General features: G+C 39.1%; 1 protein-coding gene across 1 annotated transcript in view; it reads left to right on the forward strand.

Annotated features, from left to right (window-relative positions):
* Positions 1–22,033, forward strand: part of LOC149561758 (uncharacterized) — a 207,479-nt gene that overhangs the window by 21,108 nt on the left and 164,338 nt on the right. The window contains exons 2-3 of the mRNA XM_089825305.1: positions 14,357–14,404; positions 14,581–14,640. Coding sequence (XP_089681431.1) covers positions 14,357–14,404; positions 14,581–14,640 — 108 coding nt within the window. The remainder of the gene's footprint in view (positions 1–14,356; positions 14,405–14,580; positions 14,641–22,033) is intronic.

Here is a 22,033-nt window from a genome sequence, read left to right on the forward strand (position 1 = left end):
ATCAATGGAGCGCAAAGGTAGAAGATTCATAATTGACCTGCACAGAGAAATGGTAGGTGAGGAGGCAGCGTTGTCGTATTCTGAAGGCGAAGGTGAAGAGGATGATGAGGGGAAGAAGCGAATGGAACCTGATGGAGGAGTATTGAGATTGGAAGGAGGGTCGAGTGAGGACGACCTAGACTCGTTGAATGGCCTTTTCCACTGGCAAATGGAGGATTACGAGCTCTTTCCGAGCTATAATATGTTAAGGGTCGACAAAGGTAAGAAAGAAGAGAGAAATGAATGTCCGAAGAAATACAGAGAAGCGGAAGAAGGAAAGGCGGTTAGGATTAAAGCTAAAGGGAAGAACATATAGTACAAACCCAGAAAAAGGAAAGCTTCCACCATTTGACCACGCAGAAAGAAAATGTTATGTCGAATGAGGGATATAGTAGAAAGGTGTCGGCAGGAAGGAAAACACATCACACGGTCTGCATAGGAAACAAAGAGGAAGGGTTTAATAAAAGCTTCAGCAGTGCGGAGTGAAGGTTCTAAAATCAAGAATACAATTATTGATGACAAGGAGTGGTAGTCGACGAAATTCATGGTATCGAGTTTCGGGAACAAATCGGGCGATATGGAAAACCTGAGGGAGAGATTGTGTAACTTAAATAAACTTGATAAGTGACGAGTGCAGGCACAATGGGCCACGGAGGTGATGTAGAATAGGCACAAAGCATGGTATGATAAACACCTAAAATTGAATAAATTTTAACCGAGCCAGTTAGTATTGAAGTATAACGGGCGGGATGAAATCAACCTAGAAAGTTCAGAGTCAAATGGGTAAGACCATACAAGATACGGGAAGTTGGTGATAACAGAGCGATGAAGTTAGGGCCCATTTGGTTGCCGGAATTAGATTAGAATTGGCATTCGGAATTCTGAAAAAAAGTTAATCCGCTATTTGGGTTGGTCAAATCGAATTTGGAATTGTAAAAAAATAGAATTCTGTATGCCCATTTAACCCCCAAAACCTTGATTTGGTATTCCACCTAAATAGTTGGAATTGATGTAATTTTCATTTTAATTCCAATTTGGCCAAAATGAGAATTACGAAATACATAAAAATGAAGTTTTGTTAGAGGTCCTCCTGACCTATTTTATTTCCCGCTCACATTGCTCTGCTCGAAACTTTTGACGCATCTAGAGTTTCTCTGCACAAGTATGCGTTTGGGTTTGTTTGTCTCATTTTGGCCGTAGCTGTCTCAGAAGAAGCATGTCGGAGAAGACGTTGGATCTCTGCGTGTTGGCGAAACTCACCGCAATGTCTCACAAAGACTCTTCGTAGTCAAAGCCCCCTTCACTAAATTGGAGGAATCTTGAGACCAAGTTTGGTTTGATATCTGATTCCCCATTTCTCCTTCAAATTATGTCTCTCGCAAAATCATGAACAACACAGACTACTTGGGCAAGAGTGTCTTTAGATCCGACGTTGAAAGCTTACTTGACATCTACAAACTCAAATTTGGAGAGAGTGAGGTCGACAAAGTTGAGATTCATCCCGAATGCCGCTTTGCAGATGTTGAATGAAAACTTGGGCAAAACGTCCTGAAAATCAAGAAAACTCCCACTTTGAGAAGCCTGCTCCAACAATGGCAGCAAACAATCCATCATCTCGGACTGCACGACAATGAAATTTCTCATCGATTTGGTATTGAATTCATCGCTTGCAGTGTTCCTCTACAATCTCCACGACTCTTTGTCACGGAGGACATTTGTATGCCCACAATGAATTCTTGCTGAACCAAATGGTCACAAATTGAATCCCCTAATCATAATCTGGATTCCAAATTCCAGAATCCTAAAGCTAGCATTCTGAATGCCAATGCTTAATTTATATTCCAGCAACCAAACGGGCCCTTATGGACGCTCGATGGGAAGGAAGTACTGGGCATGGTGAATGTGTCAAAGTTAAAAATCTATCATGAAGGGAATAGTGCCCCGTCGACGAATAATTGATTTAGAAGGGAAAAAAACAAAAACAAAAATTTTTAAAAAAAAAGAAGAAAGAAAAAAGAAAAAAAAAGAAAGAGTCACCATACGACCATCATATGTACGGCAACATGCAGTCATTGTACAAAGATTAAGAGAATATCATCTGAAGGCAACTGTGCCACCATACAACTAAACCAATAAAGCAAGCACCATACGGCATGAAGGAACATTTAAAAGCAACAAGGAGTAGACTCTAACCGTACGACCCTCTAGAAGGAACAACACTGTACGACCCTCCACTCTTACGGTATCATATTGTATATTGCTAGTAGCGTACAGTGTTAGAACAGGCAACGAGACAAGCATATGGCGGGGATAGGCTTATAAAGGCATGAAGTACGGTGTTCAGTGAAAAAAAAAAAGTGAACCGTACGACATCCTCAGCAGAATGAAAAAAGAACCGTACGGAGGAAAAAGTGAGTAGCGCAACAAGTTTAAAACTTGTACGCGTAGCAAGGTTGGTATAAAATTGTGTGTCGTACGGTCATACGGGGACAGAGAGGGAAATTGTTACCGCACCGTGTATGGCCAAGGGAGAAAATTGTTAAGATAACAGGAGACCGTATGGCGTATGGTATTCACCTAGTAAGGCAAATCAAGTGATATACGGCTAGTACAGAGCAACTAAGAGGGCTGTATTGCCACCTAGGAAGTAGAGAAATTTGTAGAACAATTGGTTCGTATAGAGAAATAACTGACTTAATCTAGTAGAGGAACAAATGGAGTCTGCAGGAAAGAGGAAGTGGAAGAGCTAAAAAAAAACAATGACAAATCAAAAATGTTCAGAATGAATAACACATGATGCCCAAGGGAAGGGAAAGACATAAGCAGGTAGTAAAACATCAACAGTTGCCAGAAAGAGTGTGGGATCAGTAGAAAATCACAAAAATAGTGTGTTCCATGTAGTTTTGTGTGGGTTTTGGAGTGCTAATTTGGTTTTGGTGGCAGGCGACCCCACCCTATATCGCGACAGGGAGCGCGCCTAGGGTGCTGCCCTAGGACCCTGCGGGGGTGCTGCTCCTCAACCTCGCTGGGGGCGATGCCTCCTAGACCCCTAGTCGGTGCGATTATCAGTCGTGGGAAGTGTGACTAGTTGATGAGACCTGGAGCTGCTGCAGGCATAGTGTCTGTGTACTAGAGGTAGAGAGAGCACCAGAGCAAGCCCTTCGAGAGAGGTGATACGCTTGGAGTAGGTGTTGGACATGAGGTTGTCTTGGTGGATGCATAGAGAGCTCGAGAGGAGCTGATCATCCAATTGAAGGCAGTACAGTGACACTTGGCTTAGTGTACTCAGGGGTTGGAAGCAGAGAAAGCGGCATGGTAGGCTATCCAGGTCAGCTTGACTAAGGAGACAGTATTGTGTTAGCAGAGGCTACAGATGCAATGTGGGTTGGAGACTAGTTTGGTGCAAGCACGGGACAAATGTGGAAGTGATGTGGCAGATCTATCTTGTTGTAGTTAGTCAGTTAATGTATTTCATTTGTTAATTTGTCTTAGATATTTTGTAATTGTCGTCCGGAGATGACTTTTTCTTTTGGGGGGGATGACGTCGTTGGTAGATATTGTGTAGCCGACAGGGTGTGTGTCAGGATGTATGTCATCGGTATATGCCCCTTCGGGAAGGTTCTTGTTATGTAGCCGACGGACCCCTTTGGGAAGGTTCTTCGGAAAGTATAAATTCACCCTTCGGGATCATTGTAAATCATCATTAGAAGCATAATGTAATGTCTTTGGCATATACGAATAATACAAGGAGTTCTGCTATTCTTATCCATTGCCTATATGCATTAATTCATTTACCCCATGTTCAAACAATATTCATCTTTTTTGGAGAAAATATTCATTTAAACCAGACTTGTTGGGGCAGAATTTAATCAGCAGTCTACAGATTCGAATTAGAGGGTTTGGGAATCAAATCCCCTACATACCAATGGTCAGCCACACTTCATTCTTATCAGATATGAATTGGACATTGGCTTTTCAGGTGTTATCAGACTGTATTGCTAGAATTACTCCTTGCTCTAGCAGACTAGATCATATTAGATTATTTTGCAGCAGAAATAGAAGTTGTTCTAAGTCATCTCAGACCACTATAGCAGCCATACATTACTGGAACTTATCCTTACCACCCTCAGCTCAGTCACGAACTAGCCAATTGCAGATCTGAACACAAGTCAATCTGGGCAGAAAAAACACTGTTATCAGCCCGCAAAATCTAGAACAGGGGTCTCAGTGATTAATGCACTCAAATGTCAGCCGTACCTCAGCAGGATAGACCATTATTGGCAGATCTGGGCGACACCAGGTGACTTAAGCAGTCAATCCAAAAGGGAAAACTTGGAGGTTTTCATGCTGAAACCAGCATGTGGCTTTAGAGGAATCAAAGGTTTGCTGAAGTTACATTATCCATTGTTTTTCAATGAACTATATACCTGATATGGTCCTATTTGATTGTTATGTGATAAATGAATCAAATTTCAGTTAGTTCACATCAGATTTGGCATCAAGCATTAAGTAGATGCTTTTTAACCATTTGGTTAATTTATGTATTGAATTCATCATTGTCAAAACCCAAACTTAAAAAAAGAGAGCAAAATATCAGACTTACCAGCAAAACAGGAAAAAATCAGAATATGCCAAGTTAAATTCCGGGGGATGGTCACTACACAGCACTTGAAATAAGAAGACACCGCACCAAAGACTAAGAAACTCACATCAGAAAACTGAATATATCTTCATCTTTATCAAACTCAAAATCACCAAGCAGCCAAAATTACTGAATAACTGCAACCCAAAAGCACCAGCCAACTAGGGTAGATATTTAACCACTGAAACCAGCTATCGAAAAAGGAATTTCATCCTCTATCCAGCAAAGGAAGACCTTTAGGAATCAATCCAGCAGCATAATGTTAAGTTTTCAAAGCAAGCATAATTAAATGAGAGCTCAAATCAAACTTATAAAGCGGGGGAAGGATTAGGGCAACTTGCATTTGAATTTAAATTACTTTTTCACTCGTTTCACTTCTAAAGCAGCATGAAATAAACCCGACCCTTCTTGAAAATAAGTAAATAATAAAAATCATTGTTGCACACAAGTGCACATTAAAGCTTTGCATCCACTTTGAGGCAATACAATAATTTTTTGAAATAATATAACACCATACCTTGGCATCCACTTGGAGGCATTAAAATAATCTGTTAAAACATTAAAAGACCTCCATACTTTGGCGTCAACTTTTTGGAGTCTATTCTCACCTTTGAAAATGACTAAGTCAACACTTTAATAGGTGGTGAATAAGAGGGCATTCCACAAACCCATTGCCCTCACTCAAGCCATAAAGCGACTTTATAAAAAGCTAAGTGACAAAAATTAAATATCACCTTGAAAACATTAGAACTTACCCAGGTCAAATATGGAAGTATTGCACTGAATTGAGAGAAGGTTGAAGCCAAGACCAAGTGCTAAAAATAGAAAGCTTGGTGTAATACTTCGAAAACCTCTGGTAGAGCTCTCCTTAGGACTTAGAGCCCCCTAACCACATCAACTTAGCCTATGAAAATGGGGGAATAGGTTGAATGAAAACCTCATGCTCAACTATGGGCGGAAAAGGGACATTACAGTACATGGGTACAATTTCAGTGGGTTTTCATCTGATGGTTAGGCAAACAGAGTGTGCAATGATTAATTGTGTGGATTGGCAAAATGGACTTGATTTTGTCCAAGATGGTGTGGCATCCTTAATTTTTTTGGTTAAGTTAGTTCAAGCAGCTGAAGGTTATTTTCAGTCAGCAAAACCTGGTTTGTGTGTTGTCCAAGATGGTGAGGCATCAATGAAGTTTTTTGTTAAGGTAGTACAAGCAGCTCAAGGGTAGTTTGAGGCAGAAAAACATTGTTTATGTGGTATGGAATTACATACAAATGACGTCAACCATATTATGGCATTGAAGGACTCTATTAGACAGAGAGTCCGAATAATCATAGTATGTAAAGTGCCTTGACAATTTTTGAAGTTTTATCCCTGTTTTTCTTTCTTAGGAATTTTGTCAAACACTTCCTTTGCAGCCTTAGTTTGCTGATGTTTGTTGTTTTGCGATGATTTTTGAATACCAATGATATTGATGAATACAAATGATTTCAAAATAACTAATTGGAAATCAAAGTGATATGCAACTTCTTTTTATTATTTTCCAAATGCAAGTACATGAAATTCTGATGTAAAATGTACACCCACAGCCAAGAGGTATTTTCACAAACACTTGGCATGCATCCTATGAATGACTATGCAATGAGACGTTTTTACAAACATTTGGCATACAAATTGAACAGCTGAATTAAGTTGATTTCCCTTCAATACTTCAATGTTTACAATGACTGAATACTTTGGTAACAAAAAGACATATATTACTTGTCAAATGTATCCATCTACAATTGCCAAATGTAAATACCTAAAGAACTTGGAATAAGTAGCTGAGATCACATGCTTTTTGGCTTTGCTTTTTTTGGATTTGCTTTTTGGGACTGCTTTTTCGGATCTGCTTTTTCGCTTTGCTTTTTCGGATCCGCTGCGAAAATTGAAACCTTTCTCCTTGCCAACTGATGTCAAAAATTAGATGCACGGGTTGAACAAAAATCACTGAATATTATCTCCCAATTAATCACAAATGAACTGGCTGAATACCAATTCCTCTACTCCCAATTAGGGTTGATATCTCACAACCGAAATTGGCACCTTAGAGTCTTCAAACCCTCAGGCAAGTATGCAAGCACTAAGGCTCTCAGCACAATAGATGAATATGCAACTCAAGATGTGTAAAATGACCCCCCAAAGGCTCCTTATAAAGATTTCACAAGCAACTCCAAGAAGCTTCTAGAAGAATCGAGCACTTTATTCTTTTAAGTGACTTTTTGATATTTTATTATGTTAGTCACTTTAATATTAAATCAATTAAATATAAAGTTACTTTTTAATATTTAATTGTTCAATAACCTTATAAGTAATTAATTTAATATATCTTTTCCCCCTTATTTCTTCCTTTTTAGTCTCCGGGAAAAATAAAGGCTAAAATAAAATAAGTAGCTAGTTCCTGTCAAAAAGGGGACATTATAGTCCTCCCTTCCCAAAATTGCTTGTCCTCAAGCAATTGCAAACTCAGTTGCTGTAAAATCTGCTCATTCTCCCATGTGGCGTCCTTTGCAGGCAGATCCTTCCATCTCACCAAGTACTCCTTAATCACTCTGTTCTGCAATTTCCTCTCTTTGACATCAATGATCTCTTCAGGCACCAAGACCAAATGTCCCTCCTCATCAAGTGGTGGAAGATCCGTGGAAGAGATAACCTGCTGACCTAATGCCTTCTTGAGGCATGAAACATGAAATACATTATGAATCTTGCTGCTCGCAGGCAGCTCTAACTCATATGCTACCTCCCCAATCCTCTTGGTAACCCTGTATGGACCGTAGAACCTTGGTCTTAATTTCTCTGCTCCACTCTTTTTTAAGAGAGGACTGTCTATAGGGCTGCAATCGTAGATATACCATATCACCAATCTCAAAGCTGCGCTCAACCCTATGTTTATCTGCATAAGTCTTTTGCTGATTTTGTGCCATTACCAGATTATCCTTGAGTGCCTTCAATATATCTTGGCTTTCCTGAATCCAATCTTTTGCTTTAGGTGCCCTGCTCTCACCTCTCCACGAATGAAGGTGCATCATACCCGTACAAGGCTTTGAAAGGACTCATTCCAATGGACATATGGTGTGTGGTATTGTAACAATACTCTCCTAAATGCAACCACCTGATCCAAGCCTGCTGTTGTCTTGCCACATAATTATGCAAGTACCCCTCAACCCACTTATTAACAATTTTTGTTTGCCCATCAGTTTGAGGGTGATAACTGGTATTGGGTGTCAACTCAGTACCTGTTAGTCTAAACAGCTCCTGCCAAAAAGCACTCATAAACCTGCTATCCTTGTCGCTGACTATGTTATTAGGTAGCCCATGCAATCTAAAGATCTCCTTGAAAAATAGCTCAGCCACCTGTGAAGCCCTGTACTCTATCGGAATAGCAAAGAAATGTGCGTATTTTGTGAGTCCGTCTACCACAACAAAGATGCTGTCTCTCCCTTGTACCTTGGGTAGGCCTGTGATGAAGTCCATCGAAATGTTCTCCCACTTCCGGTTAGGAATGGGCAAAGGTTGAAGTAACCTAGCTGGATGTGTATGCTCAGACTTATTTTGCTGGCAAGTCACGCACTCCTTCACATGCTTCAACACATCATCCTTGAGGCCTTTCCATGAAAACCTCTCTCTAATCTGTCTATAAGTTTTGAAGTAGCCCTGATGGCCTGCTAGGGGTGTATCATGGCAAGATTGTAGTATTTTCTCCTTCAATTTTGATTCCAATACCAGGTAGATCCTATCCTTGTAGTAAATCACATCATCAACTATTTTGTACCTGTCATCCCGAATCAATCCATCCATTAACTCACAAGAAAATGTATTCTTGGAGTACTCCACCAGTAAGATGGATTTCCAATCTGCCAAAATCTCAGAGAGTGAGCAAGCTGAAGGCCTCTTGGAGAGGGCATCTACAACAACCATGGACCCCAAGTATGGTATGGATATCACCCAAGTCAACCACATAGAAATCATCTGTAATTGTGTGGTTGCCCATCATAATAGACAACTGTAGAATCCATTGAGTACAAGCTATCTTACGCCCATCAACCACCATCACACTGAATCCCTCAAAATCCTCTAGAGGAATTTGTCGCTTGTTCACCAATGATGCATCAATAAAGTTATGAGTAGCTCCACTGTCAATCAATACTGCTATCTGATGATCTTGTAGGACCCCGCGAACTTTGAAAGAGTTGAACTTAGGAGCACTGGAGATAGAAGCAATGATCTCATCATGATTTTCCCCATCTGAACCGTTATTGTCTTCCCTTTGAGGTTCCTCTTCCTCAGAACTGCTCTCATCATCTAATATCACCTCAATTAAGTGAGCCTTGCCTTTCCCTAGGCAACGGTGTCCACTAGACCATTTCTCCTTGCAATGATAGCAAATCCCCTTAAGCCAACACTCCTGTCTATAGGCTTCATCAAAGTTCTCCTTATTACTTTTTTTTCTGGAATGGCTTCTTCCCCTTATCCTTATGGGATGTGAAAGGCTTGCTAGGAGCCCTAATGCTAGATGTAGAATATTCCATGTCTCTAGTCTTCATGATAGCATCCTAGAGAGAATCTGGTTTGAAGGCCTTAACCCAACCACGAAGAGGCTCTGTCAATCCCTCAATAAAGAGCATAACCAACCACTGTGAAATATCTATCACCATAACTGCCAACCGTTGGAACTCTGTGATGTAAGCATCTACTAAATTAGTCTGCCTGAGTTCTGCTAACTCCCTAAAGTGGAGTTCAGGATCCTTACGATCAAATTTGTCAATGAGCTTCTGGGTGAATTCCAAATATGAAGTAATATTGGCATGCCCCAAGGTGACAAGTCCATGGTACCACCATTCATGTGCTTCACCTTCCAAATGGAGTGTGGCGTACTGGATAGCCTTTGTTTCCAACATATGATTGAGCTGCAAATATGTGTCGAGCTTTTGAACCCAAGCTCTAGCTGTACCTTTGTTATTTCTATCAAATAATGGTAAGGATAGTTTTCCCACCTTACGCTGCAAGTCTTGATTTTGCACTCTTTGTTGATTGTTTCTTGGTCTATTTCTCAATTGAAGACCACAAAAGTCTACTAGTGACATGGCAGCCTTGAAATCATCACCTAGAGAGTTGTACTCCCTCAAATAATCACCATATCCCTCTTCTCTTACTTGCTAGTCATGATTTGCAGCATCTTGTTCTCTCAAAAATGTAGGCATAAGAGGCCTAGGAGTAGCTCTACTTGCTATTCTAGCACTGCTTTGAGCTGTGTCATTGTTTTCTTGACCTCCATTGTGTCCATTCTGCCCATTAGTCCTGTTATGGTTCCTATTATTTCCATTGTTTCTGTTATCTACCAGTTGTCCAAGGATAAGTGACAGTTCTTCTCTTCCTCTTGCCATTTCATCTCTCAACTCCTGTTGCCCTCTTGTAAGAGCATTAAGCATTTGTTGGGTACTGCTTTCTTCCATGAGTTCTAAATGACTTAAGCCCTTTCTTGCCCTGTTATAGAATTTATCCAAAGGATTTATGAATGGAACATTTGGAAACTCTTCACTCATAACCCGTATAGGATGGTAAGAACTTTAGCTCTGATACCATTGTAAAGTGCCTTGACAATTTTTGAAGTTTTATTCTTGTTTTTCTTCCTTAAGAATTTTGTTAAACACTTCCCTTGCAGCTTCAGTTTGTTGATGTTTGTTGTTTTGCTATGATTTTTGAATGCCAATGATATTGATGAATACATATGTTTGCAAAATAACTAATTGGAAATCAAAGTGATATGCAACTTCTTTTTATTATTTTCCAAATGCAAGTACATGAAATTTTGATGTAAAATGCACACCTACAGCCAAGAGGTATTTTCACAAACACTTGGCATGCATCCTATGAATGACTATGCAATGAGACGTTTTTACAAACATTTGGCATACAAACTGAACAACTGAATTAAGTTGATTTCCCTTCAATACTTCAATGTTTACAATGACTGAATACTTTGGTAACAAAAAGACATATATTTCTTGTCAAATGTATCCATTTACAATTGCCAAATGTAAATACCAAAAAAACCTGGAATAAGTAGCTGAGATGACATGCTTTTTGGCTTTGCTTTTTTCGAATTTGCTTTTTCGGACTGCTTTTTCGGATCTTCTTTTTCAGCTCTGCTTTTTTGCTTTGCTTTTTCAGATTGCTTTTTCGGATTGTTTTTTCGGCTTTGATTTTTCGCTTTGCTTTTTCGGATCCACTGCGAAAACTGAAACCTTTCTCCTTGCCAACTGATGTCAAAAATTAGATGCACGGGTTGAACAAAAATCACTGAATATTATCTCCCAATTAATCACAAATGAACTGGCTGAATACCAATTCCTCCACTCCCAACTAGGGTTGATATCTCACAACTGAAATTGGCACCTTAGAGTCTTCAAACCTTTAGGCAAATATGCAATCACTAAGGCTCTTAGCACAATAGATGAATATGCAACTCAAGATGTGTAAAATGATCCCCCAAAGGCTCCTTATAAAGATTTCACAAGCAACTCCAAGAAGCTTCTAGAGGAATCTAGCCCTTTATTCTTTTAAGTGACTTTTTGATATTTTATTATGTTAGTCACTTTAATATTAAATCAATTAAATATAAAGTTACTTTTTAATATTTAATTGTTTAGTAACCTTATAAGTAATTAATTTAATATATCTTTTCCCCCTTATTTCTTCCTTTTTAGCCTCTGGGGAAAATAAAGGCTAAAATAAAATAAGTAGCTGGTGCCTGTCAAAAAGGGGACATTACATAGTAACAACTCTTCAGGGATATTGTATACTACAAGTCAGGCATACTTAAGACTATTGGAGAAGCATCACCTGGTGCAATGTTTCTAATTCCCAATAATATTAGAGTAGCTTAGAAGAAGCTAACTACATAAGGAGGATCAAAGATTGGGAACTATAAATTTCTAAAATTGATTTTGGATGCTTGGGAATTCTAGGAGCATCCTAGTTTGCAATAGCTTTGCGACCAACAATCTTGCAAAAGTTGGACTCTAATATCTCTTCTTAAAAATTGAACTCATGACAAAGCCAAGTACCCATCATGCTATAAGGTAATCGTAACATTGCAAAAAGATATTAGATAAAGGCTGCTTATAGTTAAATTGTATTTAAATAATAATTACTCTCAAATAATCAAAGGTCATTTGAAGATTTATGTCTTATAGAGGTAAATTCTATCTTATGAGAGGCCAAGCAAGGAGGCAGAGATATTTGTTAGTCATTCTATTTTCTGATTTTTAACCGTTGATGGAAGACTGGATTTCAGTTCAAATAATCCGAGGATGAAACCCTGAACATTGGACGTCTGTTCAAATAATCTGAGGATAAAACCCTCATGGTTTGTAATGAATTGAAGTGATTCAGTGTCCACAGTTTCATCCAGGAATCAAATGAACTCAGATTGAATAGTTATTGGTGTGGATCCAACTGAAAGAAACATTTTGAAAGTCATTATTTCATTGTTTTGAATGCTCTATTTAAGCCACTGTAGTTGTACCTATTTCCATGTCTGCTGGATAAAGAGAGTCATTATAAGGCTTACATACAAAATTACAAATTATAGAGTAGTATTACAGAGTTTACCAGCTGTATATTTTAAAAATATTAGATTTCATCTGGACCTCAAACATCTGGATAAGGACCTTCAAATCTCATCAGACACTCTTGAAACACTTAAGTGGCTTGCGAATGGAAATCCATTTTTTCATCAATTTCATGCTGCACTAGCTCCAAATCCATATAGAAAACAGCTTTCTAATTGACACGTAACTCTCCTATCAATTGATGTTAATCTTACCTTGTGCATCCAGCTTGATATGGATATCTCACAAGTTTGTCTCAAGATATCTCCTGTGTCTTTCCTAATATATCTGTTTCATTCAATTTTGAGGGCACTACACATTTAACTTCTTTGATTGAAGATTGATTACTTCTTTAGGACTGTTCTAGCTTATTCATGTTCAAACCTTGATTTATTTTGCAGGTTATTTTTGCCACATTCTTTTTATGTTCTCTTTTTAGGCATCATTTGACTGCAAAGGTAATAGTAAAATCTATATTACCCAGGGAAGTGTTTCTGGCAAAAATTGACCCTGTCCTCACGTCCCCCCATCCCGGAAACTTGGAAACTTCCGGAAACCTTTCCCTTGGCTGTCCCATAAGATTAATATTTCAGTTTTGATAATTTGTTTGATTTCCACTCTCATGTGAACTCTAAAGTTAAATTATTTAACACAAACATTATATGTTAAGGTTCTATAATTTATATAAGCATGCGTTATCCATGTTTTTATATGAATATTAAAAATTTCTCTGTATATTTTAAATTTTCCCTACTTTTTATATAGCTGTTCCCACTGCCATCCCCTGCCGCCCCCTGCTCTGAGAAAAAAAAATCCGTCCCAGAAACCCGTTTCCCTGTCCCCATGTCCCCCCCGTCTCGGAAACTTGGGGTAACATAGAATAAAATTAAACCAGATTGAACTGTGTCATTGTTGTCAATTCCAAGTTTATGGCCACACAGCTCCATCCATTTACTAAATTACTTGAGATGATAGGCACCACTATACTTGGAACAACTTTCTAGGAAATTCCTCTCTTCAATTTCTACTGATTAGTACAACTAGGATCTAATCTGTTGCTGTTGAATATGTGAAACTCAACTGTTTTTCTTTGTGCATATGAAGTTTAAATCTGAATGTAAGCTCCATCTCTGTACTAAATTACTTGAGATGATAGGCACCACCATACTTGGAACAATTTTCTAGTAAATTCCTCTCTACAATTTCTACTGATAAGTACAGCTAGGATCTAATCTGTAGCTGTTGAACCTGTGAAACTCGACACTAATTTGTTGATCTGAAAATCTAGTTTGTCTTTTCCTTTGTGCATATGTAAGTTTACATCTGAATGTAAGCCTCACATTAGAAATATGCTACAGAAGCACAATCTAGTCATTGTTTGTCCTTCTGCTTCTTTTGTTAGTCACAATGTACTTTTTTAGGGTTTAAGTCAGGCCTAGAAAACTATAGTAATCAAGAAAAGGTTCTCATAACTATCCATCTAATCATATCACTAAGGCAGAAGCAATTTGGATGCTATTTGGAGTGTGGCAGTGGCTAATTTTAGGAGGAATGCAAATTTAGTGTATTCAACGACGACAGTATAGAAGTGCATTTGATTACAAGCGGTGTTATCAATTTAATGAGTGTTAATGGCTTTTTTCCATCTATTTTAGAAAATAAAATTTGAAAATGATTTAGCTGATGTGGCTGTACACTTTATAACATAAAGGTATCATGATTTTATATGTTTACAACTTTATTCAGACTTATTGTTCATTGTGTCTCTTGTTTGCTTGATAAAGCCAAGAAGAATACAATTTTTTGCTATGGAAAGAGGTTATTGTTTCTTGTTGACACAATCCTCACAGGAGGGATGTCTTATTGTTCTTGCAAACTTTTATACTATGAGATTTCAGCATGATGTTGATTAGATTCCAGTCAGTCATGACAAACATTTTTAAATTAGCAATTTCTAGTAGCATGAATTGTTTTGTTATACATTAGTAGTTTGTAAAGAAGTACTGATTATTTCCTTTGCTTCAGGATTCTTGCAGGGAAGTTCAAGCTGTCATCCGTTTCTTGAAACCACAGGTCTGTCCTTTTTTAATTTCATTCATCATTAGGTATTTTTCAGGTTGATTAACCCACAGTAGCATTATTTAACAGGTTGTCTTGTTCCATCATGTCAGATTTCCACTTAGAGATGATAACAGTTAGTTTTTAAGCTTAAATTATATTGGCTTATCACATATTCTGTTGGATTTCAGGTTGTTTTTCTAGAACTGTGTTCAAGTCGGGTGGCAATGTTGAGGCCTCAAGTACTAGAGGTAATCTAGTTTTCGTTCACACTTTCCATTGATTTCGTTGGGATTTTTGTAAATTTTCATCTTGAATGAAAATGACATTTTCACCAAATTTAATATTCTTTTATACACATATCTCCAATGATGTATTTCTGCTCTTGCAGAATTTTGCAGTTGCTAATAATGGTGTTACCTAATGTAACTGTTTTTTAATGTGTTGCTAATAATGGTGTTACCTAATGTAACTGTTTTTTAATGTGTTAGGGACTAACCCGTTAGAAGTAGATTGATGCACTTGGGTCCCAAACCTCATTAAGTGAAGAATAGCAGATATTTTTTTATATTTTTATTTAGCTTTGTTGTGATTGATGCCTTATGAGTCAATGGTAGGAATTTTGTCTAGGAGCAATTGCATTGCTTCCATTGAGAAATATTGAAATTGTATCCATTATGAAAAGTCTTACATTTATATTGGTTTAAACTATTGTGAGATAATGCCACAAGTGGTTTATGAAGGCATTCCAATATCCTGGATGTCACCAGCAACAAATGTAATATTATAAGAAATCATGTCAATCATGAGGCCTTAGAGTGTGTATTCAATTCTAGAGTGGCACAACATTTTTATAATCGAAGATTCATAATTTTTTATATTGAAGCTATAAGAGAATGGATGGATGACTTTTATTTCTGGAATGACAAGTTTTTCCTGGGCTTTGGGGACAGCAGGGAAAAAAATAATGAACGAATAAAGATATGTACATCTAAAAATCAGAACTGAAAAGAAATAGAATCCTTGCAGCTTTCTTTTGCAAAAGTAAGCATTGTGTAAACACTGTAATGATGTTTATATTCCTCTGGCATCAAATTGAAATGAATAATACAAATATTAAAGCTAATAAATAAATATTTGGTTAGTCAATTTTTGTGTTTCTAGTTTTATCTGAAATAACCCCGACAGGATTATTGCTTCTTAGACACCAAAATACTAAAACTTCAAACACTTGGCTTGCAGTAGAAACTTTGGGTAGTGTCTCCAAGTTATAACAACAGTTCCAGTATGTAGTGAGATATATTTAACAACAGCAATGTTCAGTAAATCTGATTACAATCTGATACTTATGACTTCGACTGTTTCATTCATGCTAATTGCAGATTACAATACAGGGCTGAACTGTAACTGTATCGATCCGTAGACTCTTCTTTGCACTAAGGGTTTTAGCAAAACTGAGCATGCAGCTGGTAATTGCTATTCCTGTTGCATGAAATGATCATTGATACAATCCCTTCCCTTAATCAGTCCGCTTCATTATATAATCGATGCCATGTACCCTTTTTAATCTGCCGAATGGTGCAAATAAGAGTTGGTAACCTTCCCTGTTCACAAAGTGAGTATAAATAATGATGTCCAAACTGCTGCGCGGATCCGTGCAGTCGACTATCACCACGACTCTGCTGTTGAATCCCAACTTTTCGGGCCCGTCCTCCTCCTGGCTTCAGCGGAAGTAATTGTTGATCAATCTTGATTAAACTTGACCCGAAATAAATGTCCGATCTAAGCTCGTTGTTGGTCGGATGGTCTGGAGGCGCAAGAGCAGAATGAAAGTTGGTATGATAACTCTGTCCAGAATGAACGCAGACTTCTCCACAAGCAAAACCCACCTTGAAAATGTTCAAACGCTACCATAGAATGAATCAGCAGACTCTTAAATGCATACAAATTCAGATATATTTAGTGCAATGAGATTGGACCCTTGGCAACAGCTAATAAATTCTTCAATCAACTCCGAATTTCCCACAATTCACATTAACTTTAGAGTTACCACCCATTTCATTCGTTCTGCCGATAACAAATCCAGACTGCGTCCTTTTGCTGTCGCCGTAGATGCAGGATTATACACTGGAAGAAGTCCGTTGATATTCCAGGGCCGTTGGGAGAAACCCGAATCAAAAGCGTGGGACTCGACCTCCGTTTTTCGGCTGAGGGTGTGCGGACAGGAGGACGGGTTTTCTTAAAAAGTTTCGCTGATTGTCTCCGATCTGTGCCTACACTTCTCTCGGCTCGTACTGCGTTTTCTAATTCCTTAATATCCGCTCACGAATGCTATTCTGGCCCGAGTGCAATCACCAGTTCCGTAGGTGTCTTAGGTGCCCTTGATGACAGTAATCTCCATAAACAGGGAACCCGTAATGCTAGGTTGCAAAGGAGTTTTCAAGATAGCCGTCGGGCCATTCAATGCCGCATTCAGCCTTGCGTAGCAAACTCTCCTCTTGGAGCGGAAAATACCAAGCTGGGAGAAAGATCTTCAATAATCTTCAAGACTCTTTGTACGAATTGAAATTGATATCAGTCTCTAGAAGCATTAAATCTGAACCACAGAAATTGGCCTTAAGCCACATATAATCGCTCTGATGAAATGACTGAATGTCACCTCCAATCTGCAATAATTCGGCTGATATTTCACACCCTCAAAATTGCGTACCAATTGAGAGTTATCGTTCTCAATGGCCAGTTGTGACAATTGTAGAAACCCTAGGTTCCACAATGCACCCGTGATTGAATCACAATCTGAAATCGAAAGAGAGATAAACAATTGCTTGATTCGAATGGAGCCCCGGGGTGCCTATTTATTCTTTTCTCTCCACCTTCTCCAGAGACTTCTAGAACAATTTTGATCTTATCTCTTAAGTGACTTTATTAAATATTTTATAATCCAAGTCACTTTATTAAATTAATTAAATATAAAGTTATCTTTTAATATTTATTTATTTGATAACTTTATAAATAATTAACTTTTATTTAATTAAAATAATTAATTAGTCGTCCTCAAAAAAATTCATTATTTTGGACAACCAAATTAATTAAATTAATTAAATCGAACTGTCACCAAAAACGGGGACATGACAGTCCGCCCTTCCTGAAATTGCTTGTCCCCAAGCAATGGCTGAACCATAAACCAATCAGTATGCCTGGATCCCAGATGTAAATCCGTATATCATCCCAATCCTCATCATACTCCCATGGAGAATTCCTTAATACCAATAGCTGAGAAACTGTACTCAATATCCAAACAACTGACAACTCTGATGGAATCATCTGAAAACCAACTCTAGATGTTGATAGAAGAAACCGTTTTGCGGAACTTAAGCCAACTGAAACATCAACTCTATCAAAACTCAAGTCCCTGTCTAATTGACACCTGCACCCAACTGCACTGTAGATATGACAACAGCCATAGGTACCTGAATTACTGCCATCAAATCCAATCTCTGAAAAACTGCTTCGGGTGTGTCGATGCTGCAGGCTGAGTAACTTGCTACTACCAATTTTATTTTCAAAAGATGGTGCCAATCTATCCCCTAATGGATGGTAAGAAACTGGAGCCAATCTACATCTACGTGAAATAAAATCTTCTATCTCTGTGTCAAAAGAAAAATGATGAGCGTACCCTACCGTATAATGCCGGTAAGAACCTCCAAACCCTGCTGCTGGCTCATCATCACTGAACTGGGAATCAACAGATGGCTCCAATTTCTGACTCTGAGTGACTGTAGGCTGGATAGGATCCTGTGCATTCTGCTCAACAAACCCTTCCTTGAGATCCCTGTGAAGTAGCATAGTAGAGAGGACCACTATAATCTTCTCAACCAATTTGCAAATAATACTAGTATCTTGGATGAGAACACCTTCTGTCACTTTATGTGAGTCCAAATGAACACATGCACTATCCAGCAAATACTCCATGAACGGTTCAGTGCAGTAAAAATTATATGAGGAAACATTAACATACTCCCCTTTACACCACAACTGGTCCTCCTGTAAGGGTGGCATATTCAACTGTACCACACTATCAACTATCTGAGAAGAATCAATCTGGAAACTTGACTCTACCGGTATCCCGAACTCATTAGAACCAGCTACTACCGAATCCTGAATATGTGTGTCAGCCTCAACAATATGCTCCCTAGTAGCAACTGCGGAAGTGTACTTACCATCATCCACCTCAATAGTCAAATGAATTGGGTCTGGGGCTGGTTTTGACCGCAAATGCTCCAACTCCACGGTCACCTCTTTTAACTGAAGTTGCGACTTTTGTAGATCTCGCTGTGTGTCCTTTAAAGCCTCAGTAGTCACTATGAGCTCTTGGGAAAGCTCACTCACCTCCTCTTCACGATCCAAGAGTGCCTCATATGCTGTACTCCCCCACTCAACCAGGTGATCACGGTCGGCTACCAGTCGTAAGTAATCCTGCTTCAAAATCTGGACAGCTTCACTCAAGGCATGAATCTCTGCCAAAGAAAAATAACCACCGCTGGACTCATCTATCATAGAAGTACTCCAACCAGTAACAACCAACAATTGACGAGCAGTATCAAAATGCTCACAAGCGATAGCAATGTCTCGCTCACTAACTTTCAACTGGCTAATCACATGATGGCTCTGGCTAAACTGTCTTCCACAAACCTTCTCTGTCACATTGTCTAAAGGAGTATCTTCAAGGTCACTGGTTTCTAGAATATTATCATTCATATCTCGCGAATCATCTCCAAAACTCATATCCTCATCCGGAGTGTCAAAATCCGTAGTACTGCTGTCTGACTCCCCTGTACCCAAAGAAATTGTCAAAGAAGCTGAAAAACTGTTCACCGCATCCTCCTGGATATCATCAAGGCCAATATGATCCTGGGACCCTTCTGTACATACTGTCAAATATGAAAAATCTTCAACACCTTTCAGCAAGAATGGTCGTCTACATATATGAACCAAACCTAACACCGGTGTATAAAAACTAATACCAACATCGGATGTTCTGCTGGCACAAGGAAAGACAACACCGTGTATTCTGCTAATCAAATCCATGATAGCACTCAAACAAACATTGCTACTATTAAGTGTTCTCCAGTCAATTGAATCCCAAACGCTGCTGAAACATTCTTGAGTCCATATCCGTAAACAAGGAACAGCTGGTAACTCAAGCAAACTCCTTACCTGAGTAATGTGTCCAATACCAACTAACTCCTCATATTTGTTTGACATTGTCCTTGTATCCTGGATGTGAATGCAAGATGAACGCACCGCATTATCAACAATCACATATGGTCCGTTTACTGTAGAAAGCTGAGTGTCAGATGTGCCAGATGAAACTAAGCTCAGCTCCATGCCATGCTCATTCTTATGTCTCTCCCAGTCCTGTAAAGCCAAAATTGCTTGAGTGTCCTCAAGCTCGTGAGAAAGCTTGACAACTTTCTCCTCCTTCCTCTTCAAGGCATTTGAATAATCTTTGGTAAGGCTAAGAAGATGGTCACGGTCTGATAGAAGATGTAAATAGCCTGACTTCATTGTTCCCATTCCTTCACTAGTTGCCTGTAAGTCAAAGCAAGAAGATTTTGCCTGAACTCCCCTGCGTCTTCCTTGTAATTGAATCATTCGGATGTACTCTTCTATCATCTCCCGCATCCTGTTATGATGAGATAAAGAAGTCACAACACTATCTTCGCTCACCTTCAGCTGGCTGGACCAATCATGTGAAGTACTACCAATTTCATCCTCATGTGACGAAGCATCTAACTGAGCCTGGTACTCTCTCTCAGCAAAATCATGAATACTCAGCGTTTGCTTATTTCTACCTGGTATCTCACCATCAGCATCCTTATCATCATCTGAACTTGCCTCACTGTAATCATTGCCTGTCGGAACCAAACTACCCTGAGTACCTGAGACATCACCCTTGGGAAACCCGTATTCAACTGTCTCAACTTGAGTATCAAGTTGAAGTTACTATCCATCAGCGTAATATCCTTCACCACTTCTTCCTGTGACCGAACTGAAACCTCTGACCGGTTGCACACTTGTTTCTCGAACTCCTCATTAAGGTTCCTAGTAACATTGCCCACTGTATCAGCTAGTGCTTTGTGAGAAGATTTTCCGAATCGAAATCCAGTTGACTTATTCACCTTAGTTGGGTCGGACAGCCTGTCAATCATACGGTGGTGCTTAACCATCAGTTCAGACATGTTATGTCTGATTTTTCTGAGCTCATCCTGAATGTCTGAATAGTCCTCCTTTCCACACTTCCGACTCTGCATACTGTGTCTATTAATGGTCCAAGATTGTGTCCTTGGAAACTTTGTGTTGTACCCGTCCATCTTGGTTGAAGTAGAGTGCTGATCACTCATGTAATTTGGTTCTCACCCCACAGGATGGCAAGAAAACCGCTCTGATACCACTGAAATAACCCCGACAGGATTATTGCTTCTTAGACACCAAAATACTAAAACTTCAAACACTTGGCTTGCAGTAGAAACTTTGGGTAGTGTTTCCAAGTTATAACAACAGTTCCAGTATGTAGTGAGATATATTTAACAACAGCAATGTTCAGTAAATCTGATTACAATCTGATACTTATGACTTCGACTGTTTCATTCATGCTAATTGCAGATTACAATACAGGGCTGAACTGTAACTGTATCGATCCGTAGACTCTTCTTTGCACTAAGGGTTTTAGCAAAATTGAGCATGCAGCTGGTAATTGCTATTCCTGTTGCATGAAATGATCATTGATACAATCCCTTCCCTTAATCAGCCCGCTTCATTATATAATCGATGCCATGTACCCTTTTTAATCTGCCGAATGGTGCAATAAGAGTTGGTAACCTTCCCTGTTCACAAAGTGAGTATAAATAATGATGTCCAAACTGCTGCGCGGATCCGTGCAGTCGACTATCACCACGACTCTGCTGTTGAATCCCAACTTTTCGGGCCCGTCCTCCTCCTGGCTTCAGCGGAAGTAATTGTTGATCAATCTTGATTAAACTTGACCCGAAATAAATGTCCGATCTAAGCTCGTTGCTGGTCGGATGGTCTGGAGGCGCAAGAGCAGAATGAAAGTTGGTATGATAACTCTGTCCAGAATGAACGCAGACTTCTCCACAAGCAAAACCCACCTTGAAAATGTTCAAACGCTACCATAGAATGAATCGGCAGACTCTTAAATGCATACAAATTCAGATATATTTAGTGCAATGAGATTGGACCCTTGGCAACAGCTAATAAATTCTTCAATCAACTCCGAATTTCCCACAATTCACATTAACTTTAGAGTTACCACCCATTTCATTTGTTCTGCCGATAACAAATCCAGACTGCGTCCTTTTGCTATCGCCGTAGATGCAGGATTATACACTGGAAGAAGTCCGTTGATATTCCAGGGCCGTTGGGAGAAACTCGAATCAAAAGCGTGGGACTCGACCTCCGTTTTTCGGCTGAGGGTGTGCGGACAGGAGGACGGGTTTTCTTAAAAAGTTTCGCTGATTGTCTCCGATCTGTGCCTACACTTCTCTCGGCTCGTACTGCGTTTTCTAATTCCTTAATATCCGCTCACGAATGCTATTCTGGCCCGAGTGCAATCACCAGTTC

Source organism: Cupressus sempervirens, chromosome 4 (genome assembly GCF_028749045.1).
Source record: "Cupressus sempervirens isolate cs-2001-9-10 chromosome 4, ASM2874904v1, whole genome shotgun sequence".
NCBI lineage: Eukaryota > Viridiplantae > Streptophyta > Pinopsida > Cupressales > Cupressaceae > Cupressus > Cupressus sempervirens.